Genomic DNA, 21,056 nt, shown 5'->3' on the forward strand with positions numbered 1-21,056 from the left:
TGCGCGTTTGAAGGAGACCACTTTGACCCTATGATAATATACCCCCGCCCTTTCAAAAAAAAAAGGGGGGAAAAATATTTGAAAAGACTGATAAACATTCAATACATGTTTCCCACGAAATACGGGTAAATGGGTAGAGGGAAAAAATCCAGAGAATTAAAAATAATAAGAATTCTGCAAATGTGCAAATTAGCGGGTGGCAGTTTTAAGTTGTAATGTCACCAATCACTACTAGATGGCAGACATGTCTTAGTTGCTCTTACACAGGGTCTTATACTGCCTTATACTACAACATGAGTAGGCCTAATAATTTTTTTGCAGATTTGGAATGACATGCGGGACAAACATAGTACCTCAATAATATTAAAAGTTTTAAAGCTTTAACTTTTATAGCACTAATAAAATCATAATATGTCTCTGGGTGCTGTTAAAGGGAACATGAAAGCAATTCAATAACGTTTCATACCCACAAATGTGAAACAATCAGGTATTGTTTCCATTCTCAATGCTGCTGTTACAAATCAATGTACATGAGTAACATAAAAGGCATCAATTACTTTCTCATTCCGGCATTTATTGAAGTTAGCCGTGCAGAAGAAATGAAAATGACAGCAGAGTGGCGGAATCGACAGCAGTAAACGCAATGCAAAAATCCTCCGTCATCAACGTGAAATATAGTGAGTTAGTGGTGCACCCAGTGTCAAGGTCAATCAACATCCCACCCATACTCACACCCCCCTCAGCTTTTGGCTCACAATATTTAGACCATTCAGACGCTCCATCAAGACCTATTCAATAGCATCTGAAGCAGCACAATCCATCAGGCAAACTGTGGACTCAGCAGGGAGATCATCCGTTTCTCACAGACTCACCGAGTGCGGCGGTGATTTAAAATCAACAATAAAGCCTGCTGACGCGGCGAAAACCATCTGAGGACATTATTTTAGGACGTGTATTAATCACCAGGTCCACAGAAAGATGGAATTATGCGGCGAGTGCATGACAATGCCAAGTACATCACAAGGGCACTGGTGGTGATTGTGTTATTGCTTTAGTGTCCAAAAGTGTTTCGTACAGTTTGCCGAGGCAAGAAAGTATGTTAAAACAGAAGGTTGCTTTGAAGTTCTGCATTCTTTATATGATTTAAAGTTCTTTCTGGCAGTGACGAGCTGTGCATTTTGTACTTAAATGGGGACTTATCAGATTTAAAACACTTTTTAATACCACCACAGATACCAACAAAAATGCAATATAATAGCACACAACTGTGCCATGTACAATAGTTAAAAAAAAAAAAAAAGTCTACACACCCGTTAACTCATTCACTGCCATTGACGGCTATAGACTTTAAAAATTAATTTGAACTATTTTTATTAGTTAAACATTTTTCCCACTTTTGTTAACAAGAGAAAACCTAGAATTGTTTTTATTGTACATTTAGAATAGAAATAAAGTGTGTGATTAATTGTGAGTTAACTAGTGAAGTCATGCGATTAATTATGACTACACATTTTTATTGCCTGACGCCCCAAATTTGTAATAATGTTTTTTTTCTAAATTAATTTATGGCAGTAAATGAGTTAAGATGCTAGGATTTGATTTTAGGATGTATAAAAAAAATAGACAAATGAAAAAAACAACTGAGATAATGTGTCTACAAAACTGCAGAACCAACAACTTACTTTTACTGTCACTTGGGATGTGGCTTTGTACCAAAAGCCTCCTCTGTTGTAATACAGTAATGTTACCAATAGAAGGTGCTGTTGTTCTCTGCATCAGATGTGAGGATGGCTGCTCGCTGCTACCTCTTCACTTCTAATCCATATACTGTACTGTATCTATTTGAACAGAGACATTTTGTGAAATTAGTATTGGATTTGCGTGGAAAATCAGTCGAACACATATCTGAGAATCAACAGTGAAAATGATTTAATTTAGATTCCCCAAGGATTAGATTAGATCCAAATTAAAAAGCCAACGTCAGTGTTACCCCTACTTAAGTTTGACCTACCTAGAGATCATCTCAATGCACATCTCTTAAAGGATTTGTCTCCCTTACCTAGTGCAATTTAATTAAAAGAGATTGATATACCAATTCCAAATGAGCATGGCCTTGAGCGTCTTATGCTCTTAGCTTGTTTTTACTGGGCCACAGCAGTCTGATTAAAAACGTTGGACATGAGCGGGTGGTCAAGACAATATGTACACTTGCACTATGCATAATTGTATTAAAGATAAGTCACTTTTTGTCAAAAGGTAGATATTGTAATGGCGACAAAGTTTTGAATAAGCTACATCAATAATGACAGTGTTGACCTGGAATACTTGAAGTTATTGTTTCCGTTCAGCATTTATTTCACTTTTAATTTTTAAATCAGTCACAGCTTACATTTTTAAATCAGTCACAGCTTACATTCGTTTGAAATAAATAAATTCAGTTTTTGGTACATAAAAAAAACAAAACTTCATACTTTTGAATGTATGTTTCTAAAACGGTTGACCTTATTGATGACATAAAAGGGGGTGCAAGGATCCCACATTTTCTCCCACCCACTTAGACTTTGATGAATACGCTTATTTGTGGGTTTGGGCAAGTCCACTTTCAAATCGAAGGCAAACCCGCTGAAAGGAAACCCCAAGCAGGTAATCCGGTCTTAATCTCCAACCCACGCTAATCACCTGTCTCAAAGGTATACTGGATCTTTGGGATTCCACAGGCTTATGGAACGCCCAGGTCAATAAGATGGCCATTCCTAGTCTAGACACTCCACGATGGAGTTCATAGCAACGGTCTAAAGGACAATGTCCTGTTAAAATATAAACCATGGGACAGGCCCAGCAAACGGAGAATGCAGAAGAAATCGATGTCAAAGCGCTTCAGGATATGTATAAAAAATTTGTCACAGAGTGCCCGAGTGGACTACTTTTCCTGCATGAATTCAAGCGTTTCTTTGGCGTGGACCCAACCGGTGAAGCATCGGATTACGCGGAGAACATGTTTCGAGCTTTTGACACTAATGGGGTGAGATTTTTTTTTTAAATTCATGTAGTTTATGATTTTAATTGGTGTAACAAAAAAAACATTCATTCAATTTCCTTTAATCCACTTTGCCTTTCAGGACAATACAATCGATTTCCTTGAGTTTGTAGCAGCTTTGAATCTTGTTTTTCGAGGAGACATGGAGCATAAACTGCGCTGGTCATTCAAGGTGTACGACAAAGACAAGAACGGCTATGTTGACAGGGACGAGCTTCGCTCAATTATCCATGTACGTAAATGTACTTTTAAGCACAGTGATATCTTTGTATACAAACTGTAACAACATAAAGCATCTCCCTAAAAACACTCAAATTGAAGTTTTAGATCACAAAATGTCTTAATCATGTTGGTAGTAACAAGCTAATTTTATGGAACTCTTTATAAGATGTAAAAATGCAATATTATTATTATTATTTTACCATTTATTGTATTTCAAGTCACTTGCTATTTAATTTGACTGCTACGCTTCCATGGAAAACAATGTCTTGAATAATTGAAATGAAAGTAATACATGCAGAATAATCCATTTATTCACACATCATCACTTTTCCAAACAAACAATTTTCTACTTAAATTTTTAAAATCAGGATGTCAACTGTAAAATATTCTTAGGCAATGTAAAAAAAAAAAAGAAGGTTACTGGCCCTGTGATTTAAAGGTGACCACCTGCCTAGATTGTAGTCGGCCTTTCACTTCAGCCTCCCATGACAGGATAAGCGGTGAAGAAAATAGACATATGGATAAAAAGCTCCAAGAAAAAGAACAATTAATAAAAAGGAAATGCCAATATCTGCACATGAGGAATGGATAAGAAATTAAAGTGATCATATAGTGCATATAGTGCTTTTAGCTTTATTCTGTACATTTTGCTGAGGAGGAGGCATCTCATTAGCATAATTCAGTTTGTAATAAAGGATATGCGTTACACGATTTACATCAAGTTGTCCGTGTGTCTGTCTAGAGCATTTACCGTGTAAAGAAAGGCACAAAGACGGACACAAATGAGCCCCCTTTTACAGTCGATGATTCCGTGGACCGAATACTGCAGACTGTTGATAGTGATGGGGATGGTAAGTGTACACTAAAGAAGCTCAGGTCTTAAAGATAAGAGTATATTAATGATATGTTCTTGTGGTTTGTTCGACAGGTTGTATTAATATGGAAGAGTTTATTCGAGGAGCGCAACAGGATCCCTGGGTTCTTAATATGTTGAAGTTGGACATCAATCCCGCACTATGGGTTCTTGAACAGAGGAGAAAGAGCGCACACTTTTGAAAATGGCCAAGTCCACGTTTGGGGTCTTTATAGTACATTGATAACACATTTATAAAAATCAAGGCTGTAATTGGCAGAGGGCATCCAACCAAAGCTTAACTAGGGTCCAATCCCTGAGACTTTCAGCCATTTAGTTAATTCCTCTAAAATCGTGCATAACATTCAAATTTGCTATCTGTCTTTAGGAAACACTCTTTTTAATTGAAACAAAGTGATTTTCTGGCAAACACACGACCATTAGGTTGCATTTGGCGAGTGTGGTTGCTTTACCTCTATAATTGTACTGTAGACTAACATCGGGTAGTCAATGGCACACGGTCACTCAGTGCTACAGTATCTTTGCTGATCTCTTACCAAAGACAGGAACTTAGAACATTCAGGTTAGTGTACGGGCTATGCGTCAAACACTTTTGTTTTTAAAAACACTACATTATATATTGCCAAAAGTATTTGCTCACCTGCCTTGTCTGACTTTGGAAATTAAGTGTCACCCATTTTGAATCCAGTGGGTCCACCCTGTGCAGCTGGAACAGCTTCAAATGTTCTTGGATGTCTTTCAACAAAGTTTCATTTTTGATCATTCTTTAAAAGCACATTTGTAAAGTTATACACTAATGTTTGACAAAAAGGTCTGTTTTTCAGTCTCAACTAATTCATTCGGAGAAAAAAAAAAGGTATTCTATTGGATTGAAGTCAGGACTCCGTGCAGGCCAGTCAAGTTCGTCTACACCAAACTCTCTATAGGCTAACCACAAACTACTCCCACAAAGTTGTCCAATATCAGTGTGGGCCTCACAAATGTACACTCTTAATAACAGTTGGGTCAAAAATAACCCAATTTGGGTCAAAATAAAATAAAATTACAGTAGACTGATCCACTACTCGGGTCAATTTGACCCATTTTTGAAAATGGTAATTTTGTATGAAAATAACCCAAAAATGTGGGTTGTTTTGTACAAAAACAATAAATCAACAAATGTAGACTCTTATAAACAGATGGGTCAAAAATAACCCAATTTGGGTAAAAGACGGACCGATCCACTACTCATTTTAGTTTGACCCATTTTCGCAAATGGTCATTTTGTATGAAAACAACCCCCCACACACACAGAAATTGGGTCATACCTAAAAATTGTTTTGTTTGGTACAAAAAGAAAAAAGAACTATCCAATCCAGTAGAGGGTCAATTTGACCCATTTTCTGAGTTGCTTTGCATAAACCCCCCCCCCCCCCAAAATTGGCTCGTTTTGTACAAAACATAAATAACATTTGGTAAAAAACAAACAAAAAAACTTTCGACAAATTGATCCAAGTAGTGGATTGGTCCATTATCAACCCGACATGGTTTATTTTTTACCCAACAATTTTAGAATTGGGTAGAAAAAAAACACAAGCTGATTTGGGTAAAGCAAATGGAATGATCCACTATTTGGGTCAATTTGACCCAACTTCATGTGTTGTTTTACACAAACCCCCCAAAAATGAGGTAATTGTGAGTTGTTTTACAACTCGATTTATGGGGGTTGTTTACGTGTTTTATATAACCAGAAAGATGGGTCAAATTGACCCAAGTAATGGATCTGTCAATTTCTAACCCAAATTGGGTTCATTTTTGACCAAACTCATTTTAGAGTGTACATATTTTTGGAAGAATGGTAAATAAATAAATAAAAAACCATAAACACACTTCTAAACCTAGTGGAAAGTCTCTCCAGTAGAGTTGAAGCTGTTATTGTGGCAAAGGGTTGACTGATGTTAAATCTAATGGATTAAGAAGCAAATGTCACTTAAGTTCAGATGTAAATCAAGACAGGTGAGCAAATGCTTTTGGAAATATAAAAGTACTTTCATGTCAAACGTCTTTTCAATATCGTTTGCAAATAGCTCCGTGTCCACTGACTGAAATATGTGCAAGCTGCCAGAATTTGTTATCCGGCAAACGTTTATACTGCGCGCAGTTAAAAATTCTGAATCTAGTTTTTTTTATGTACAGTAACTAATTTCTTTATACCACTATAACAACACCATTGTTTATATTTAATGTACATAATGTTCATGAATACGACTCAAAGCCCTCTTGACATGTAGGCCTACACACTACATTGTTTATTTAACTGCATTAATGATTTTTTTACTCTTTCTTTTGCATTCCTTCCTTCTGTGATCCAATACAATGTTATGTTGCAATGTAAGTAAAGTGATCTCACAATGGAGTGCTGTTGCTGTTGCATCATTTTATTTACTAATCACTAAAGAACATTTACTAAATTGCTTATCTCTTACTTCTACAGAGATTGCTGGATTGTATTTTTTTTTTAACCAATCAATCATTGGGATTTACTAGGAAAGGAGTGAATTTGACCATCTTCTGTATGTAAGAGTTTTATAAAATAATATCAAACATTTATTAGCATGTGACCCTGAACTTGCTGTCCACACTGTCATTTATGGGTAACTCCCGCATAAATATACTTTTAAATGTTTTCAGTGACATTTCGACTATTTGAGGCTGAAACAGTGATGAGTTGCAGAAAAAAGATTTTTTAATTATTATTATGTGTACAGCTGAATGCTGACGATCTTAAATTGTCCAGCCTGTCATAATGAATATTATTGGATGACAATCATTTTTAAAAATAGATCTATATTTGGTTTAATAGTGCACAGTCAACTTGATCATTGAGAATGTTTTGGTCAAATGGAGAAACGTCAAGGGAACCTTATGGTGCAACCCACTCCCCCTCAATCCAAAAATAATGCTTTAGAGCCCAAATTTAGTTTAAAGCTTTACATTAGTAGCGTGATTGTGATTTGTTTGTTTGGACGTAGCTACAACAAATGGCTTAAGATCTATGATACATGGATTAACAGCTTTCCTACATGTCATTCTGATTCTGATCTTTTCACTAAGCATTTCGTTAAAATGCAGATTACTGTGGTCACTCTAAACTCAGGAAGGGATAAAGCATATGGATTACACAGTTAAACTCACAACCAGTGGCTAAAAATAAAAATGTTGGATAAAGACAGGCATCCCATTAAATGGTTATCATTCAACGCCGTTATAGACTCGACACAGGACGCAATGGAGACACTCATTTTTGAGTGTTGTTTAAAGGAAAGATGATGGAACACAGTGGTAAAGATGAGGGCCCGGTCGATTAATCGTCCGCCTTCAAACGTCAGCCAAAACGATCGTCCAATTGGCCGATTATTTTCCCCTTAAATGTTATCATCAAAGAAAACCGAAGTTTTGCTTGCATAGCATTAGCAGCTAGCAAGTGTGTTAGTCCCTAAGCGTCCTTTAAGCTGTTTAATGACACCCTAGTTGGAGTTAATTATAAAACTAAACACACGACGATAAGAATGACATCCACTGTATATTTAAATAAAAAACATGCTTCGTTTTTAAAACATCGCTAGCCTAACGCTAAAGCCAAAAGTAAAGGGAAGATCCCATTCAAATGCTAACGGAAAGTTAGCATCAACTTCGGGAGAGATTTTCCTTCAAACAACGAATATTCACATGCAAATGCTGTGGGAAAACAATTTTGTGCATTAAATACATATTTTTAAATAAATCGGCAGATTCATCGATAATGAGTATGTTTTTCTGCCAAAAATTGGCATCGGCCTAAAAAAAATGCACATCGGTCAGGCCCTAGTAAAGACGCCCGTCCCAGCTCTTTTGCAGCATGGCGCAAGCATCGTGAGTGACACATATTATACTGTATATTGTATATCTTGTCTTTGTAGTGTATTCAATTGAATGTAGGTTGAAATTGATTGTTTAAAAATGATTGCATTGTGTTTTTATTTACATTTTACACAACGTCCCAACTTCATTGGAATTAGAGTTTGGACTTTTTAGGAAAGGTATTAGTTGAGGCCCTGGACTGTAGAATACAATTAAAATATTCAATGATTTACATAAATAGTCATCATAACACTGCCTAATATTTGTATATGAATTTCAGATCATCTACAAGATAAAGAAAGGTTCCATTTGTGATGAAACTGGCAATGAGAGACTCACGTCTGAGCAGGTGTGTGATCAGATATCAGCAAATAGTTTTCTTTAGATGTGATGATCTGTAATTCAAAGAAGAGTCATTATTCTTTTTAATTTATTTTGGGAATGCAGGTGCGATTACCCTGGATGCATTTGTTGGCGGAGCACAGAAGAGTCCGTGGGTGCAACGCTTCCTACAGTTTGACATCATCACTCCCACTGGATGGGTCCGGAGACATTTATGTAACAAAAAAATTATGTCTGAGAAAAATTCTTAAACACATATAAAACATACAACATGCCATATGGAAATGCATTACCCACCAATATCACAAGTGTCTTGTTGACTTGATAGGCCTGCTACATAATCCTGATAGATATCGCTGACATGGAGTTTTTCCTGTGTTTTACAACGTATAAATGAAATGAAATGATTTCCGCCACTACATGTCCTAGGACTCGGGTTCACACACATCCCAGTCATGAATGATAACATTCTGGTATGCTACACCCTAACTCCCAGGCACAACTGCTTTCCAAACCCAGATAAAAATGAGTGAGATGTGTTTAGGAAGGCTATCCGGTGTAAAAATTATGCCAAATATATAATTACTGTGGTGACACCTGACGAGGCAGGGAAAATGTCACTGACTGCAGTGTCCACTTTCCACCAATAGAGGGTGCTAATAAAAAGGTTATGAGTGGTTTAGTAAGTGTACAAAGAGGCCTTGGAAATGTCTGTGTGGATGTCTTGCAATGATGCCAGCAATACCTGGGGGCAAAACTTTTTGTGTCGACTTATTTTTACGATAGACTTTTATCATATTTGTACTTACGTTTGACAAATTTGAGCACAAACTATGAATGTTAAGTTTGTTAAAACTGATTTAGAATCAGTATACATTATTGTTAGTCTGAAAATTTTGCACAGGAATGATTTTTGAATAAATGAAACCTTTAAATAAATGTTTGTTGGGTTTATTAGATTAAAAATCAATTAAAATTGGAATTGTTTCTGAATGACAGAAAAAATCTAATCTTGATTTTATTTTTGGGCCATATCTACCAGCCCTAATATAAAGTTAGCTCGGGAGATCATAATTCTGTAAAGTGGGCACTTGGAAACCACCTTTTCACCCAAACCACACATCCATGTGCTTAAAAATGTTTCACTGGAACATAAATGAAAGAAAACATTCAGACACTCAATAACGCGAGTTGAGAATAATTATTTGTAACCAACAGTTGCCTTTTTGTGAACTGAATTTTACAGTTATACGTGTGTGCAACTCATTATGGATTATTATGGATAGACAGTTAATTAGCTGTTCGTATAATTTTGAGTTAGTGTTTTGGAACAATCCTCGTAAAACATCTTTTATGTTTGATTTTCATTTACAGAACACAGTAAATAATATATGCATAATGTGGTGCTGCTGTTATGTTACAAATAAAAGTTTGTTTTTAAAATGTGTTGTATGATCACATTATTTTGGAGTAGCCTGCAGCTGTTTGCACCTGCAACAGTAAGTAAATAAAACAAGTATAAGATTAAACTAAATTTAGTTTTTTTTTTTTTTTTTTTAAACATGGATTTTCCTGAGCTAATGTCCTCATTACCAATCCACAACATACTAAGATTAAAAGCATTTGATGCAAAGAACATCTACCTACAATGGTGATAGATTTTGCTTCCAGATTCACTTTTAATAGCTTAATCTTGTTTTTTGTTTTTCCTGTTCGTGTTTGAAAAACGTTTTAATTTTTTTTATAGGATCTGGCAGGTGGCGGGCAACAGGTATGGTACTATCATTGGGTTTAGAATGCATTACTCATAAGTATGCATAAAATGTTTGGTTGCGTTGTCTTTGAGATTTAACCAAACATAATTGCTTGCCTATTGATTTCACAGTTAAAAGAGCACCTCAGAGTAACAGCAATGTCAACTAAGTAGCCAGTTCCTCGATGATCATGTTTGCGTAATACTATGGATGCACCGAAATGAAAATGTTTGGCCGAAACCCGAAAACTTATGCCAATTTTTACTATCATTGCATTTATTATAATTAATTAAATTTATAATATTATTATAAAATATGTATTTAGTACTGGCATTTTAACCAAGCGCAATATAAATTGAAATTTGTCCACACCGCAGTCATGTTGGCCGATGGTACGTTAAACACCAAATGAGGGTTGAGCATTTTCTGGCGGTGCGATTGCACTTTGTAGTCAATGTCGTTCGCACAGGCGGGCACGGATGCGTGCGGCGCACTTAAAATAGACACATTCACATATTTACCAACGTTTAAAAATAAATAAATACATTTGTTCGCACCAGCTAATCGGTTTCGGGAACGGACTGCAAAGTCACACACAGCGTCCTGAACAGGAGGTCTGTCGCCACCCGGAGATAGCGGTAAGTGTTTCCGTGTTTAAAACTGTCGATAGCAATAGTGCTAGCTAGCATTAGCTAAAGTATTTAGCACGGCCACCGGAAAAAAAGTGGAAGCGTTCGAAGGCGCTGCGGGAGAAAGAGTGGCTCACCTGTACTACAGTACACGGCAGTTCTGTCTTTTTTCGATCCGCTTAAATGTTGTACACCGACTTTAATTTTATTTCGACTGAATGCCGAAAATTTTCGGTGCATCACTACCAAATACAGTATGTCTGAATTTGACCAAATGGCAGCGATGGTCCCAGGTGAAGTGTTAATAGCTTCATTTCGACTGCCACTTCAAACATTTAAATTACTGCAGTAAATAGGACGGCTAAAATCATCCCTGAAGTCATTTACCTTCTTTTCTCAATCGCTGTGTCTTGTTAAGGATTTGTTTACTAGTCGTTCAATCGGAGAATGCCCCAGCTTTTGTCACCCGGAAGTAGAGGCATATGGATTTTAGACACATTTGAGTGATCGTTATACCGTAGGGATTGATCTAAAATAGACTTTGAATGATTTTCGCCTTTGACTTTACTGCTTTCTTTGATTTCGTTTTTGTTTGTGGCTTGGTTTTGTTTGTTTGTGGTTGTTTTTGTTTTGTTTGTTTGTTTTGTTCAAAACAAAGTTTCAAAAAACAATTGAGGAGAAAAAGAGGCGGGAAACACACTGGCAAGGTAAATGTTTATCCGCATGTGTCACATAATTACACTATATTTAAACAATTAAGATGCAAATCTCATGAGAAGATACAGTATGTAAACACAGCCTTGTCATTTTCTCAAAATAAGACTAAAAACAAAACAACTCATCTCATAGGCCTGAGCACATAGTGTTTTTCCATTTTACCACAGTCCGTGAAGGCAGCATCCTATCGCAGCCTACGATGACATCTCATGTGTCTGTGTCAGGTGTGTCACTGGCTGTGCAACCGACCGCAGGGCGGCTGTACCGCTCACTGCTCAGTGCTCAAGGCTCCCGCTAACGAAGGCATGCATGAGAGCCGAGCGGCATGGCGGACGGCGAAAAGCGGGAAGTCAACCAGCAGTCAGACCGCAATCTTCAGCTGAAGTCTCCAACCAGCTGCAGGTAAGAAACGGCGGCGGGGCTTCGGTGCGATGAGGAGGGCTGAGATGTTTGCTTGCTGGAATTGAGCTCGTGCTGTATTTGATTCCGACTGGTTGGAGTCTCTCGGTGTTTTGGTTGCACCTCTACTGATTAAAGTCCCAAGTGTGAAGCGGTTTCTATTTATCACAGCTCCATAGTCTTCTGATTACGTTTGACATAATTGCAAAAGTAATCCAGCACTTTAAATTAGTACATTTAATCTTGTGTGTCCTTTAAAAATGGTGGCTATATTGTATTGTTAAGCAATTTATAGCAGGCTACTATAACATTTAAAGGAACTACAAATACAGCCCAAAACACACTGCCAGTTTTGTGTACTATATCAATTTAATACATTTATATCCCTCCACCCGCATGGTTGATTAATGCATGCTGTTCGTTATTGATGTCACAAAAGTAGGCTTTTATAATATATATATTTATAATATTCCTGGACTTTTATGAATCCAACCAAGGCAGGCAGCTGTAATCACACTATTGTCTATCCTGAATGCAACAGGACAAGTCCTCGATCACAAGAGAAGTGACCAATAAGAACTCACAGATGTGGCAATTGCGGTCTTATCAGAAAGAAATTCTGTACAGTATTTGGTTTGAGAAATTAATTCAGTTTCACTTTAAAAGTTATCGCCATTTACTGTATTAAACATGAAGGGCCATCTACCAACAAGTGCTCAGGCATGATGTCAACGTCACATGCGAAGTGTAATAAAGGTATAAAGATGTATTCATAATACAAAATATGTAAAAAATGAAGTGCTGTGAAAGCACTGTGGAGCAGGAAGAAGTCCATAACCACAATTACTATTATACATTCAAAAAAATAAAATATAAATATCCAAAGCATGCATAAGGAAATGGTCAGAGCCAACTTAACATCAAGTAGTGAATGTGTTTTTTCACAGTACGTTACTGCAGGGAACATATGCACACTTGAATAGTTGATTTGCTAAATCAATAAAGACAATAGCTGTCGAGGATCATAGAACCTGATGCTCAATTTCTAATCCACACGTTGATCAGCCTTTTCAGGAAGTTAACAGATCATTATTATTTACCATACAGGAATCCTTGCAGCCAGTCTTCTATGTTTTCTAATTGATATGAATCAAGATTTTGGACCATTCATCTAAATCTGTTATAAATCAAATGATAAATCTCGAGTTGGAAATTTTATAAAAAAAATATATACTGTACTAATGCTATACTAAATGTCAGTGCATTAAAAAATATCACAACTGTCATGATGCACACCACATGGATGTGTCATTATGATTAAAGTATTGTGTGTGTCATATTGCACCAACGGTATATTTTCTGCTAATTATAATGCATTATTGACATTCAACATCCAGCCAAATTCTTTAGAAAACATGTTGCTTACAAATTACGTCCTAACCATTGTATTATTCATGGTTGCAGTCGTTGCAAAATTACTAAAATTCATATTCAGAACACATTTAAACAATATAATGCAAGTAGGCTAAACTTTTCGATTATTTTATGTCATTGTTTTCCAAATGGCTTGTGCGAATACGTGCGCAATTGTTTCAGAATAGATTTTTGCCAGAGAAGGGAAATCATGTAATCCTTAGCCCTGAAGTTGGCTTCATTCCAATGGAGCCATATGTTGCTGCCTTGTTTTCCTGTCGGCCACATGCCTTCATCCTCCGTCTGTGATCAAATTCTTCATCATTCAGTACGTCATAATTTTTCAATGATTTTGCCTTTATTTCAAATGAATCAATAGGTGATGCGTGCATTTTGAGCTTTCACAAAAATATGACTATTGAGAAAATACAGTCATGTAAAGTGACTGCAACTGTACTTACTAGGTGTTCCAATGTGTTAATAACTTGGATGGAAATTCTTTGCTGTCTGGACTTATCGAGTTTATGAACATCACCAAATTGTGAATTTCCTCCCTGGAGGTGCATGGTTGGTCTTTCACGGCAACCTCCATTACTTGCTGCGTTTCTTCGCTTTTGTCATCAGCAAATGCACTTTTGTATTGAGCTCAATATAGCAAAATACATCTAATCCTGATGATTGTGGATCAGGTATGATTTTCTCAGGTTTTATTTTCTCAGCCCCTTTTTGTATCGGTCAAAAATCCTGGAGCTGTCCTTGTTGTAGATATTTTTTTGATCAAGGAAAACCTAGGAACAGAAAAGACAAAATCATTCAAATCTGCCATTGTTCAAATACGCCGGAACCTAACAATCTTCAGTAATCTAACCAAGTCGCGTTGCTGCCTCCACGTGGGCCGCTTTCTGAACACATCTTAAAGGGACTGCAACATGAAAAATCCACTTTTTCGAGCTTTTAGCCATGTTAAAATGCTAATTCCTCACCAGAAACATGACCAAAGTTGTGTTTTCCTCCATTCGCCCCTGTATGAGAAATTCTAGGTTATTCTGCTCTCCGAGCACCAGCCCCTCCCAACCTGAGAAAACGAGCTGTTGGCGCGGTTTGACGTCATTGTGTGCGGCCCCACCCCCGCACCGCCTCTGCGGACTAAATGCACGCCCACTTTCTCTGAGACCTCCCTCCATGGGTTAATGACAAAAGTAGCCTTGATCAATAAACATTCTGTCCAAATGAATTCAAAGCAATCAATTATTCGTCACTTTTGCAATGCCAAAGTGCAATAAAATAACAATTGGCTGACACTGGTGTAAACTACAAGTAAAAAAAATTCCTCATAAGATTCTGTAGCCTTATGTAGCTTGCTATTTCATCCACTCGTCCAGAAGCAGACATTGTCTAGAGTAGACAACCAATGTATTCTATTTAAAAAAATAAATAATAATTATTCAAACATCACACCCATAGTATTGATACTGTATGCCAGGACAATACGAGTACTCGTAAAAGTTATCCAACACCTGATTTCTGAGGCTGAGCCGTGATTAGTTGTTACCTGAGCCCTGATGAAATGTGATGTAATTTTAGGTCAACAGCAAGTGGCAAAATGGCTGCCCCCTGAGATGGATAAAAACGGCTGGATTTTGCCGATTAACCCATATTCCACAAACACAATATTAACCAAAATACTATGTTTAGACTAGTCGGGCTGCATAGAACATATTGTAAATAAAATGTTTGACTTCCCTTTTTAATAAAGCTACTGAACATAGAATATTCAATTTCGAATCGCTACTGCCACCTGTTGACAAAAAGTGATACTGCACATACCCTTCTTCACATACACACAAAGCACACATGACGTCACATCCGCAGCCATAGGGCGGGAAATTTGAACCCGAACCGAATCCAGTCTGAAAACTATTGGCTAGAGGCTTGCAAGAGTGTGAACAGCTGAGGTGTTTCAGTCATAAATGGTCAAATAAAAAGGCTATTGTAAAGATATTTTGGGGAAAAAAGTTCCATAAAAGGAAAGAGGAATTTTGCCTTTCAGTATGACAATGACCGAAAGTGCACTGACAGTTACAAATTTGAAATCCAAATCAGAGTATTGATGAAAACAGGAATAAAGATTTCAGAACTTTTGTAAAAAAAAAAAAGAAAAGAAGAAGCTGTGAAGTACAGTAAAAAAAGAGACGTTATATCTGTAATAAATCTAAATGCTGATACAATCACATTCTTTTAACAATCCTTAAATGGTGTATTTTTACTCCATTAAAAATAAAAAATCTAATTTCAGGATTAGTTTGTTCCACATTTGAAATGGGTGTGGCTTTATTTCCACCTTTCTATATTCTCAGATCCAATTCTAATAAAGATTGTGGTTTGATGAGTACAGTGATATATTTACCAAGAGGGGTGAGTGACTATATTGTAACTGCTCTAAGTATCATGATTTTGTACCAATGATCAACAGTATTCTACTCAGATAAATTGAAAGGGAATAACAAAGGGGAAAAAAAAGTCTTCTGTGATCAATGGGGCTCATGAATAATTGAGCATATGACCATGGTGCATAGCGAGAGGAGTGCCCCGTTGTGCTGATGTTTCTCTTATCCGGGGCTTTCTGTCCCAGCGAGTATTCTGCTAACGCCAGCATTTTCCTGCCTTAGCATAGTAAAACCGATTCACACGGGCAGTGTAAACATCAGAGTGGAAAAGAGAGGCGGGAACAGATTAGGTAACGCTCCTCTTCGATAGCCCCGGCTTCTCTTCTTTAAATAATTCTCCCCGGTGAGAGAAGCAACAGCAAGCTCTGAATCAAACGCTTCTTCCATCGACCCCGTGCGAGCTGCACCTCCACGCCTTTCTTCCAGCTCGATGCTCCTCCCTCTCACTCCCCCCCCCACCGCCTCCTTCACTCTCTAAAGCCCTTGCTCCTTCTCCTCTTCTCGGCTTCGGATGCCCTCCTCACTTACAGTATGGACTCGGGAGGGGAAGGAGAAGAGGGTTGGATGGAGGACCAGTGGGAAAAATGGTAGGACATTAGGCACGTTTTCTGATTATTATTATTTTTTTTTTTTTTACTGGAATGCAGCAACACGGACGGCTGTGTGACCTTGTGTTTTGTGTGCGACTCTTAACACGTCGGCTCTTTGCATGTTAAAGCTCAGGGCAGGCTTGCCCTTGACTGGAGGGGTATGCATATTATGCCTTTGTGTGTCTAGAAAAAGATGTTGAGCCTGCAGACCCGAAATAGCACGACCAGGAAAAACACACAGCCCACATAACGTTGTTATGACAGCGGCGTGAGTGCAGGGAAAAGCTCTGTGTGAATAGGCCTGTGCTTCGCTTGTTGTCATACATCAAATAGTGACTTATGTGGATGTGTGGCATCTGACAGGACCGTCCGGCTCTGGTCCTCAGCGTGTCCTTGCGAGAGGGCGAAGCTGATGAATGGCCAGCAGCTTGCACCACTGTAGCCTCCAAGTAGGAGTATAAAGGTGTGTGAATCATTGTGGGACGGATGCAGGTTTACTGTACGTGCGTCTGATTTGATTTAGCAACGAAAATGCCAGGTTCAGTTTTTCGACTGTATGATGCTTTTGACATACCCGATAGCGCTAAGTTGTTATTGGCCACTTTACGTTCAATAATACTCACAGCATGCACTTTTTGAATATTTTTAGACATCTATACTATCTCAATGTTTACCAAGCCTCGTAAACTCACTGACTATAGGCCAATCTAATGTTAAACTTTTACTTGACAAAACTTGGAAACTGGGTGTGATCGGAACTAGAAAACACAGAGCTGATAATGTGCCAACCAGCCCACAGGTCAAAGAGCAAGAGTGTCGGCACATGATGGATGCCCTCAAAACTTGTGGTTACAGGTTAAGGAGATCTACTTCCAGATGTTACAAGGGAAATGTGGATGAGAAAGAATGACAGATTACGTTTTGTATTTATTTTACCTTGTGTTATTGTCCTAGCTTGATTTTGGGGCTTACTGACCTCACCTGGGAGCTCAGGTATCGTATTTAGTGCCATATCAACAAAAAAACATCCTTGGATCTTTGCATCCTTGAATTTTCAGTTTTCAAATTCCTTGAATCCTTGTACGCTCACCTTTTATGTACTGTATAACAACGATAAAATAAATGAGTAAGGAGTAAAAATAAGAATAGATTGAAATAATAGCAATGGAAAAAGAAAAAAAAACACCAGTTGTTTTTGCTGAGGTTGATAGTCACAATGATATCAGAAGAAAGTTGCGATATAACAAATTTTTTCACAGATTGGGAATAATTTGTGCTTTTGAGTATTGTAATTTTACCTGTGTGAATACAGTACTGTATTGACTATTTGAAGGAATATCAATCCCTAAATCGATGACAATTTCCTGTTAGCATGTCAATCGGATTTTACATTGACTTTAGCATTAGCATTAGCAATGTTTTAAAACCGAAGCATGTCTTGTATACACACAGGAATCTTTCTGCTTGACATTTTCAGACCAGTACTGTATAATGTACATTGATGCATATGAATATACACAACATCTAGATGAGCACAACTGGCTCAAAAAAGTATATAATTAATTGCGCTGTCATGGGAGAACGATAATACATTGTTGAAATTGTTCCAAAATGACCTCACAGTCAATTAAGTATTAAAGTCAACTCAAGAGAGAATTCACTCCTTAAGACACAAGTTAGCTGTTCTGGATCCTCCAGTTCACTTACAATGATTTCTCTCTCCCCTTTTTTTTTTTTTTTTTTTAAAAATTACATTCCCAGAGAGGTGCAATTATATATTTTTACTGTTCTGGAACAGGAACAGGATTTAAAAACCCAAGAATCTAAACGGACATGTGTCAGAAATATATGGTCGTCTCGTTTCAGCCTCGGATGACCGTTAGCTATAGGAGAGATGGAGTGAGAGCGGATGCATGTGCATTTGTTTAATGTTAATATTTTGTACATTGTGTGGTAAAAGATTTGTGTCAGGATATGTTGACTTAAAAATCTAGAAAAGAGGGCACTAGAAAAAAATGTTTGGGGACCACTGCAACAAATAAAGAAAACATCCTTTCAGCTCCCTTCAATTGTCATTAGTTCATTCTTTTATAGCGCAAGTTTGTGGTGCATTTGAATTAATAACTGACAGATATGTGGAAAGCAGCTGGATTATATTAATGTCAGAATTTCAGGTGGTGCTCTAGCTTTAGAACAGGAGTCGTTTATTTTAATTTTTTTTGAAGAAATGTTTGTGTTTAAAAAAAAAAAGAAGCGGTGCATTTAAGTGGTCGGCAGTTAGACGTGGATTTTGGCTATTATCTTGGTCTTTTTGGTGCCACCAAATTGCATGTATTGATCAAGGGTTTCAATGAATCCTTTATTGTGAATCAATTTGTTTTTTTATTTTTATGTAGCAGTTATTGTAATGTACGTTCCATTTTGTACAAAAATGTTCCGTTCAGAAGAAACCATTTTTATTTTTGCTTGATCATTAGGTAAGGCATGTATTAACTAAGTTAGCTTCTTTATTATTGTTTCCTACCTTTTTAAACCTACAACGCTCGAGGTTAAGGAGGCGTCTTATTGTAAAACATTGTAAGGAACTAAATCTTGCCACAAACATGTCTGTGCTTGATCCTGTCCTTTTTAGAATGTTCATGTTAAGGAAGCATTTGTGGAGGATAATATCGATACCAGAGGTCATCTTGGGGCTATTGGTGCCATTTCAGATGATTGCATGAATTGAGTCGTGAACGAAATAAACACAGTGAAGCCAAGACTGCGTAAAATGTGCAGCTACAACTAGATGACGAGGTTGCACGGTTTTTAAAGAACCTGTTTTTTTTGAGAAGTCATTTTGCTAATCATTGAAGATTGATAGATTGATTTGAGGAGCAACATTCTAACTCTGAGGAGTAATTTCATTGTGATTGTGTGAAAAGTGATTTAATATCGTCAAGCACTTTGAGTTGTTTTGTTTGATAGGTGTTTTATAAATAAAGTTTGATTGATTCATTGTTTGAAATTGATCACTTCTCTGACTGAGAGTTAAGAATTATGACTTTGTGGCCATTGTTTGTCGTAGTGTTCCTTCCTGTCAGGACTGGACTGGAGGATTAGTCTGATTCCCGATTAATGATCAATTGTATTTGTTCCCTAATCTGTCACTTTCTCTTTAATTTTACCATTTGACCAGGTTGACTCACGACATTAGCTTGGGGGAGTTTGAAGATGATGACCTGTCGGAGATTACGGAGATCACAGATGAACGTGGGATGAGCCTTAACTGCAATGGCCCAGATATCAAGGTAAGACGAGAGCAAAAGGAATTCAACAACTATGATTATTTTTTTCTCTGTGAAGATTCATAAGATCTGTATTTGTAGTCCACTTTTTTTTCCTTCTATCCATTCAGCAATGCATTTCTACATGGTTTATGCGTTTTAGAGACAAAAGTAAAGCGGAGCTTTGCCAGCTCTGCCCTTAAATCCGGCCTTTTTCGCTTCGCCGCTGTTAATGTACACAACCTCTAGCGCACCATTCAAATCTGAACAAGATGCGAGATCCTTCTGAGTTGTTGTTGTTATGTAGCTTTCTGCCAGGAGAGAATAGACACCAGATGCCCGTCTCGAAATGGGACATCTGGTTAAGTGTGTGTGATGAGTATACTGTTCTGTGTCATGCACATTTTAATAATTGACATTTAGAAGTTTGTTTATTTTGGGCACCCCGATCCCCCTCCTACATTTTTCAAAATTCTGGCATACAAAAAAAAAAGATTCATCTCCCTCTTTTTTTTTTTTTTTTTTTAATTGGAGCATGTTTGAACTAAAAGAGAGAGGCAGAAAAACTGACTGCTACAGAGAGAGCAAGTGATAGAGGTGAATGTATTATTCCGTCAGATCTTTTTGGCTCTGTTCTTTCTGAATACATTGACGCTTCCACCACCATCAGCTGTGCTAATCATTTCTTCTCTGGTAACCAAGGCAACGGGAGGTTCGACAGCTCTGATTCCTTTGAGTTATTTATGCTATCAGATGAGCATTTTATATTTTTGGGTCGCTCACTGTGCTTTGTCATGCTTTCGTCATTGGGGTGAAAACCATAGAGGAGCCTTCCGGACTATAAGCCGTGTATGTAAAAGTCACATGCGGCCAAAGTCCATTTAATTGTAGAATGTAGATGGAAAAAAAAATTGTTGAAACACATTCAGACTTACTTGAGTATTATAATAAACACATGATGCTCCACGAAACGTTATATTTTTGTGTATGTGAAACGAGTGAGGTGCTGGAGTCGGGATAGCAACACAGCCATGACAGTTTTTCATCATTTCAGCAATGAGTGAAGCAGGCCCAGCCCTGTTTAATAATGCATGAAGCGTTGATACAGTTTCACAAACCGAGGTTGTGTGTGACCTCAGCACAGACCCTGCACTGTATGCAAGTGGCCCACAGTGGTGACCTCATCATTAAGCTCACCCTCCCAAAGGGGTTCAGGCTTCCGCTTGTCCTGTCAGTCATGTCAAAAACGATAAGTAGCGGGTGATCAAATAGCAATAGGTTACCTATTTTTTTTTTTTTTTTTTTGAAGACTACTATAGGTAACATACTGTAACTCACAAAAAGGAAGCCTCTCTTTTAGATGCATAGCATGACGATGGACTACAGATACTGTATATCACTCATAGGGTGTGTAAATGACAAGTGGGGAGAGAAAATGCTCATGTGTAGGGAGTGGATATCTTTGATTTAGCAGTCTCCTATTATTT

The 21,056-nt window shown here is 37.5% G+C and overlaps 2 protein-coding genes and 1 long non-coding RNA gene across 6 annotated transcripts in view; 2 read left to right on the plus strand and 1 right to left on the minus strand.

The window, feature by feature from the left end:
• Nucleotides 1-136: 136 nt before the first annotated feature.
• LOC147176676 (uncharacterized) lies at nucleotides 137-11,195 on the minus strand. Its single transcript, XR_015094329.1, has 4 exons — nucleotides 11,125-11,195; nucleotides 8,470-8,546; nucleotides 8,352-8,407; nucleotides 137-1,838 (listed from the first exon to the last, which is right to left on the minus strand). It is a non-coding gene; the product is annotated as an uncharacterized LOC147176676 (long non-coding RNA).
• LOC147176677 (guanylyl cyclase-activating protein 2-like) lies at nucleotides 2,642-9,758 on the plus strand. Of its 3 annotated transcripts, XR_015094326.1 has the most exons (7): nucleotides 2,642-3,022; nucleotides 3,120-3,269; nucleotides 4,002-4,110; nucleotides 4,188-6,503; nucleotides 6,607-6,689; nucleotides 8,293-8,361; nucleotides 8,460-9,758. XR_015094326.1 is itself a non-coding variant. In XM_086070748.1 (4 exons), the coding sequence occupies exons 1-4, from the start codon at nucleotides 2,825-2,827 to the stop codon at nucleotides 4,313-4,315; spliced, it is 585 nt and encodes a 194-aa protein (XP_085926874.1). In that variant the 5' UTR covers nucleotides 2,642-2,824; the 3' UTR covers nucleotides 4,316-6,528. The 3 variants fall into 3 exon arrangements, 1 of the variants encoding a protein (XP_085926874.1); XR_015094327.1 differs by lacking the exon at nucleotides 6,607-6,689; XM_086070748.1 differs by lacking the exons at nucleotides 6,607-6,689; nucleotides 8,293-8,361; nucleotides 8,460-9,758 and having other exon boundaries at nucleotides 4,188-6,528.
• A 479-nt stretch (nucleotides 11,196-11,674) lies between the features above and the next one.
• Nucleotides 11,675-21,056, plus strand: part of mapk8ip1b (mitogen-activated protein kinase 8 interacting protein 1b) — a 30,365-nt gene continuing 20,983 nt past the window's right edge. Inside the window, exons 1-2 of one of the 2 annotated variants that reach the window (XM_086070746.1) lie at nucleotides 11,675-11,856; nucleotides 19,482-19,593. In XM_086070746.1, the coding sequence (XP_085926872.1) occupies nucleotides 11,780-11,856; nucleotides 19,482-19,593 (189 nt within the window). In that variant the 5' untranslated portion in view covers nucleotides 11,675-11,779. Of the gene's footprint in view, nucleotides 11,857-15,906; nucleotides 16,301-19,481; nucleotides 19,594-21,056 lie in introns of those variants that run through there. The other variant, XM_086070747.1, reaches the window with a different exon arrangement.

Source organism: Leptonotus elevatus, chromosome 3 (genome assembly GCF_054856555.1).
Source record: "Leptonotus elevatus isolate MCC_2025b chromosome 3, RoL_Lele_1.0, whole genome shotgun sequence".
Classification (NCBI taxonomy): domain Eukaryota; kingdom Metazoa; phylum Chordata; class Actinopteri; order Syngnathiformes; family Syngnathidae; genus Leptonotus; species Leptonotus elevatus.

Bases quoted from the DNA above. Each gene is read 5' to 3' on its own strand.
- LOC147176677 (XM_086070748.1), top strand. From the start codon at position 2,825: ATGGGACAGGCCCAGCAAACGGAGAATGCAGAAGAAATCGATGTCAAA. The intron at 3,023-3,119 runs GTGAGATTTTTT...TTTGCCTTTCAG, and splicing joins GAGCTTTTGACACTAATGGG to GACAATACAATCGATTTCCT. The intron at 3,270-4,001 runs GTACGTAAATGT...GTGTCTGTCTAG, and splicing joins AGCTTCGCTCAATTATCCAT to AGCATTTACCGTGTAAAGAA.